Genomic DNA, 7197 nt, shown 5'->3' with positions numbered 1-7197 from the left:
AGCCCATGTTTTTTTAAGGCCACGATAATCTGCCAAGAGTCATTTTGTCTTTAAAACAAGCACAATTAATCTGATGTTTCCACTTCTCGAGTAATTCCTCTTCTTCCTCTCCATTTCTCACAAGATGACCCGACGCCTCTCACTCTATCTGCGTGAACACTGGAGATCTTGAAGGCTTGCCTGTCCCCTCACTACTTGCTTGTAATCATTGAAATCCAACGTTGTCTTGAACTACATTCACAGCGAAGAAGAACTTTGAGTATAATCTCTGATGAGGAGTGTGTCGTACTTTGGGGAGGATGGGATACAGAGAGCGGATTCAGAAACCGGAGAGCTGGGAGATGCACTTCCAGAATCAATGGAGTCTCTAAAAGGAGAAGGAGGAGTTAAAGCTACCAACTCCTCAAGGTCTTGCTTGGCAGATGGGGTCTCTGAAGTGCCTTCTTTGATGCTGCCATTCGAAGGTTTCCTAGCTGACTGCGAAGCGCCATTGACTTCAATGGCAGGAAGCGGGTTGGATCTCTGCAAGAGTGGTCATTGTTGTAGGGAGCTGGATTTCCCGTGGAATCAGGTATGAGGAGCAGAGAGGAGTGGTTGCAATTGTCCCTGGAGTGGCTGTTGAAAGCATCATATTGTTCAGCTCACTGATATTGGCTGTAAAGCGAGTAACCACGCTACTGATCTGCTCCATGAGGGAGCCTTGAGAGGAGCTACTTCGCTGAGGAGGTTCTGACTGGAAGGTAGGGGCGTCGTCTTCTGTTCGGCTAACGGAGGCAGTTCTGTGGCTCAGGGTGCTGATAGGTGAGGGAGTCTGCGGTCGGTACTGAGCTGGGTATTGCTCTTCTGCTTCTGAGACGTCATAAAGCGTTTTGGCACTGGCCTCGGGAAACGTAGCGCTGCTACTGTGTCGGCTACTATCTGTGCTTTTAGAGAAAGGCTTGATCACTGCAGTTTGGTTGAGGTTCTCTTTTTTGTTGATGTGGACTGACAGCCGCTGCCAAAGGTGTGCTCCTCTGCTGCTTTTCTCGTTCTGGGCCCAGGAGACTGATTTCCCATTAGAGCTGTAAATGGAAGCAAGAAAAGATGATAACTTGCATCAATGTTACAAATGTAATCACTGTACCTATGCCATGAGCATGTGTTTAGCTCAGAGCCTATATTCATCCTAAAGCTGACTGTAATTTCACATGTCTGTATCTGTCAATTGCAATGTGTCTACATCTGCCATTAATACCTATGTGCATCAGAGGGTGCCAACTCACTTTACAGGTCATTTGTGCATCCAGCCATGACCTGCTCTCTGATAGTTCATAGCAACTGCTGATCCCTATGTTGCTGCTTGGGACATAGGCATTCCTTGGAAGAGGAAGCAACTTGATGACTTTTCTTCTCCTAGGCTGGTGTCAGAAAAGGTGGCTGTGGGACTGAGGGATGCGTGGAGCAGAGAGGAAGAAATAGATGCTTGAAGGGAAAAGGTGAGCGATCTGGACTGGCTGGGTTGCAGGGGACAGGTATGTGGGCTGGCTTGGGAGTGGTAAGGAGCTCAGTGTAAGATGCTGACTGTGGATTCCTGGTATGGAACACAGTGTGTAGATTGAGAGATGGAGGAACACAGTCCTTTATGACTGGGGGAAAAAAAATATGTCTATATCCCAGTACTTGGAAGTACTGGAGCAACACTCAGAAAAAGGCTATACTGGACATACGTGGAGAGATGCTTCTGATGGATCATCTCTTCTTCATCAAGTTAGCCGCCAGTAGCTTAAAGAAATTATTCTTTTTTAATTGCAAGTCAGCTCAAAGAATGAAAGCATATTCCTAGAGGAAAGACATAATAGGCAACCTATACAAGCACCTCCTCATGGTGAACTGAGTTTGGAGACAGCAATAAACAATTTTCATCGTTTTCCTGCAAAATGAGTCCTCTCAGGGTAATTTTTCTTCCCACTCCATCATATCCTGCTTGTTTTTCTCCTCTTGCTACCTAAGAAAAGCCAGCTGAGGCACTTAGAAACACGTAGTATGAAACCAAACCTTTCCTTTTAAGCCTTCCTTAGGCTGATGAACTGGTGTTTATGCACACATTAACATGGAATTCCTGATGATTAGAAATATTTCTTAGCTGAAACAGACAATGACTCTGAGATGATGTAAACAGGAAAGAACATAGTCTCCACATACAAATAAGCATGGGTTTATATACAAATGCAACAATTCACTCTGTTTTCCAAAATATTTGCTACAGCTCTTACAGATTTTTGGAAAGACAGCTACCTTGGATACCCTGGCAGAGTATCACAAATTTGTTGTCTGTTTGTTTGCTTTTTGAGCCTAAAAGAGATATGCTCACACGGTAGTCTGCAGTGTAACACTTTGCAAGACACACAGTTTACTAAACACAGATGACTTTATACCAGCCTTCATGTGGAGACTTGCCACATGCTACCAGTTTAATAGCTCTTCAGTCATCTAAAAAACAGAGTTGTGCTGAGAGTAAACAAAACCCTCTCGTGGGTTCACATCTATGATTACAGTACATGGAATTATGATGGCTCATGTAACACAACATATGCCAACAGCATTCCCCTTCAGAAGCAGCGTGACAGAATCCAATAGACAAACACAACATAAGCCAGCGGGGGGGTTTAAGAGAAGCTAGACTGGGAGATGATTTGTATGAGCATATAAGAGCTCATTTCTTTGCAGCAGTGATCACCAGGATGTTATCTGGATCTTGGAAGCTACCTGCTATGTACCTATGCCTAGAATGACAGGTAAAACAGATGGCAGCTGGTAACTTGCTGTTTAGACAATCCCTTCCTTTTGCTGTAACTCAACCAGAGCAAGACAGAAAATCTAGCCTCTGGCACAGGTCACTTTGACTCTGCTTCCCTGTGAATGTCATTCTGAGCTGAACAGGAGCTGGCATGAATGTCTTCCAGCTGTGGAGCAACTGTCACCAGCTCCCATCAGTCTCAGTTTGGGTTTGTATCAGTCTTGGTTGATGAACTCATTTACTGCCTTACCACTGTGCCTGAGAGTAATCAAACTGTCTGTGTGGCTTTCATGCAGATCTGTGCCTCTAAAGGAGACCCAGTAGCTGTTTGATGCAAATTTTGTGCAGAGGCCTGAAAGACTTGACAAACATGCATTGGAAATTCCTGGCTATAAAAACAATTATTAGGAAGCAAGCAGCAATTATCAGTAAGTAATGAGCCCTATATTTAAAATTCTAGCAGTCTGCCCACCAATCACTGCAACTTTTGTCTCAGGAATGTACCATCCACTTTCTCATGCTGCACCCACATGCTACAAAGTCAACATTGGGCTGAGCTGTGCAATCATTTCTCACTTCTGTGAAAGGAACAGCACTCGTTTTCTTATATTGGTGTGAATCTAGGTTATGTCTAAATTGCAGCCATGTACTTCAATATCCTGCTGCAACAGCCTGTTGCTATTCTGTCAAGTTAGCAGGACATCGCTGCAATGCACACAATTTAGCAATAGGGAAAGAATGATAGATCAGAGGCAGAGACTGTGATGTCTACTAATGAAATACTTTCCATTTATTATGTCCAGCCTTTCCATGACCCCTTTGTGACTGGAAACTTTACCTGAGTGAAATACTAGAATTTCCTTGCAAACCAATTTTGGCTTGCTCAGATAAGAACAGAAGAATTACACATTTGAGTTCCCAAAGAAATTCAACTGCTAAGTTTGCCTTACACATATTCCTACCCCACTCTTCTCTTCTGCCAGCATGTTGCACTGAACGGAGCAGAGCAGAGCTCAGATCTGCAGAAGAGCAAGCTCCAATCAATGACACAAATTCCAAACCAAAATGTTAACAAAATACTTTCTTTTTGGTAAAATGAAGCCTTTTGCATGACACATTTTTTTTTTTTTTTACATTTCTTTCACTAAATGTTAATTAGGTTCAGCTTTATGTACAAGAGGAATTGCCTCAGGAACAGCCATACTAATTGTTTTTCCAGTCTCCTAACTAAAAGCTGCTTTGATTTCAATTGTTAGGCTTTTATTCCAGCCTGCTAGACCTACCACGATACAACATGTACAAGAAATGGATCTGGTATAAATGAGAGAGCTTTTGAAGTCTGATATTCAAATACTTCCTCTACAGTTGTCCACTTGGTGACAGAACAACAATTAGTACTCTCATTATTCACCTGAAGTTGATAAAATTGTTTCTGTTGATGAGTGTCTAGGGACTAATATTGAGACAGTCACTGAAAGCATATGCAACTTGAAAATAAGCAAATTATTCTCTTTTGAGTATCTTTAAATGAAATAGGAAAAATCAGGAGAGATTAATACAAAAACTGAAGGGAATCTTCGTTCTCCATCATGTACCAACATCAGCATGTGATTCTGGGTGAGAAATAATACAGTTGAAACCAGATGCTGGACAATAACTTGATAGAGACCTTCATGATCTGCCTGAAACCTGTCTTCACATGCTTGAATTTATAAGTCTATAAAGTTCATATTTCAGAACTCTGTTCCAAGATTTATTCAGCTAAAAAGATCAGCAAAGTTGTGCTTAGATGATTCAAAGGCCAAAGTGGAGTGTTGCCTTCAAACTTGAAGCAACATCTTGGTTTGTTTAAGAAGCTTATGTAGTTAAGTTATTGCTTCAACACTGTGTATACCAAGCCTGGTTCTTAAGGATAGTCTTCTCCTCTCTTTAAGAAAGATGTCCTTTTCTCTTATCCATAGAAGCAGCTAGCAATGGTAAGCAGGATGAGCGTCTGTGCTTAACTAAGTCCTTACAACTTTCTGCTTATTCAAAGTAAATAGTAGTAAGCTGTAGTCTTTTTAGAAACCTTTGCTGAAACCTTGTGAAAGATTCAATTATATAACCAGTCTGCCTGAAAAGGACTTGTGTGATAACTGTTTAGGAAGAGACTGGATGGGGCACTTGGTGCCATGGTTTAGCTGATTAGATAGTGTTGGATGATAGGTTGGACTTGATGATCTTGAAGGTCTTTTCCAACCTGGTGTATTGTATTGTATTGTATTGTATTGTATTGTATTGCATTGCATTGTATTGTATTGTATTGTATTCTATTCTATTCTATTCTATTCTATTCTATTCTATTCTATTCTATTCTATTCTATTCCATTCCATTCCATTCCATTCCATTCCATTCCATTCCATTCTATTCTAACTAAAAAGTGACTCTCCATAAGGGGTGATCTGTGTGTGTGCCTGTGATGCATCCAAGCATGACACATCTATTTTGTTGCTCTAGTCTTGTCACTATTGTCAGTCTCAGATCAATGTAGATTCTGCTTGCAGTGACTTGAGTTCTTCATCCTTGGGAGAATGCAAGTGCCTTGCAATGTGCTAAAATTACTGAAATAAAGTGGATGAAAAAGTCATAGTTTTGTCTGGAACTGGAGGACACTGTGGATGACTGACTAAAACTGGATGCAGAATGTTAAGGTGTGTAAACTAGGCCAGTTCTACCAGTGTAATGGTTTGTGTTGTCACTGTTTGGCTCATTTAAAGATCTTTGAAGAGAACCTCTGCATGTCCATATATTTGTTTCTCTGGGTGAAAGCCAGTCTTGCCACATACAAATAACCTCCTAGTGATACATATCACTCAAATAATTTTGCTTACATTATTCCCATGTTGCTTGCTCTTTGGGGGATAAATAACAATGAAACACAAAAGAGGAATGATACAGGGCAAAAATGCATTTTGTCCTGTCCTGAGCTCCAGAAGTAAACAACTTATTTTGCAACCGTTTTGCAAACAGAGTTGTTTTCTGTTATCAACAGCAAGGGCATTTATTTATATTACTCCATGAAGTGTAGTCTGTTAACCCCTCCTTTGGTCATGAAAATCACAGCTGACATTAATTTAAATGACTTTGACCTATAAAGATGAAAGAAATTACAAAGTGAGAGAGAGCTGATGGGCAGAAACTTTGCCTGCGACCGCCCAGCCCAGCCACCAGCGACGCTAAATCTGGCAGCTGTTTCAGCAGCATGCCTGCTTACAACAGGAAATGAAGTGTCTGGCATCTGAATGAAACATTTCTAGGATGCTTATTATCATGAGCCAAAATGCAAAACGATTTTGATGCCAGATGTAACTTCTTTATTACTGTGACCTCATTGCAATTGTTAATTGAGGCAGCTAGAGCTGGTTTTTGCTTCTTGTCTGAAAATGCCACCTCAAGCATCTCTGAGCACAGCACTGCTACACTGGAGCATCCTATTCACAGGATGGAGAGGACAATGGCACCTCTTGAACTGCAGGTTCTGCAGTTCCTCATACACACAAAGCCTCAAGGTGCTCTCAACATTGCATAGTCAATATGGTTTTTTCTTTTTTGTCTTCCATAATTTGTCAAAGGTATGAAACTGGGAAAAGAAGGAACTACCAGCTTGCCTGACCCTGAAAGCAGGAGCACAAGCAGTATACAAGAAAAAAATAAATGAAAGAAAATAAAATGTTTAACTCTCCCAGCTGTATCTCCAGACTCAAGGTTTGATTGCAAAGTGCACTCAACTGAAGGAATTTCAGGTGGCTGACATTCCTGACAAATAATTAGAGAGTTATTAAGGCACTTGGGACATAGGAGAAAAATTACTCATGTGGATTATTAGGTTGTTTCTTATTTGTTGCATTTAATCGAATCATAAATGCAAATATGATGCAAGAAATGAGAATGGAAAAACAAAGGAAAAGGAAAGTGCTGTCTACTCTGTAAAAGCCTCATGAAACATCCCTCTCTAGAATTTATTTTATCAGATACATATGAATGATGCTCACAGGTGAGGCGGAATGTGGTCAATTCTCTTGATCAGAAATAGCCTTAGGACTGGTTTTATGTCACTTTTCATCCTGAAAAATCCCAAGCCATTTTTAAGACTAGCACACAGAGATAGTCAAGCCCTGATGTGAAAACTATCCATGCTAGGGCTGAAACAGAAGAAGAATGCTGCTCGGGGGACTTGAGAATATGAGCTGCTCAATACTGCCCACTATGAAACTGCACAGCGTTTTTTAGACTGAAAGGAAGCAAGTAGGGTTTAATCAGCATCACGGGACCTCTTCATCCTGTGGGATGATGAGATTTTTGTCATTATTCTCAAAAGGTCACATCCCTGCATCTGTCTTTTCCATCTGCACTTCATCCCAGTGAATTCTAGCACTGGTTC

General features: G+C 41.2%; 1 protein-coding gene across 1 annotated transcript in view; it reads right to left on the bottom strand.

The window, feature by feature from the left end:
- GRM5 (glutamate metabotropic receptor 5) overlaps positions 1 to 7197 on the bottom strand; it is a 259462-nt gene continuing 252265 nt past the window's right edge. Inside the window, 2 exon segments of the mRNA XM_009901510.2 lie at positions 1 to 513; positions 515 to 1061. Coding sequence (XP_009899812.1) covers positions 238 to 513; positions 515 to 1061 — 823 coding nt within the window. The 3' untranslated portion in view covers positions 1 to 237.

Source organism: Dryobates pubescens, chromosome 10 (genome assembly GCF_014839835.1).
Source record: "Dryobates pubescens isolate bDryPub1 chromosome 10, bDryPub1.pri, whole genome shotgun sequence".
Classification (NCBI taxonomy): domain Eukaryota; kingdom Metazoa; phylum Chordata; class Aves; order Piciformes; family Picidae; genus Dryobates; species Dryobates pubescens.
The sequence above is the reverse complement of the archived record's forward strand: the minus strand, read 5'-3'. Positions and strand labels throughout refer to the sequence as shown.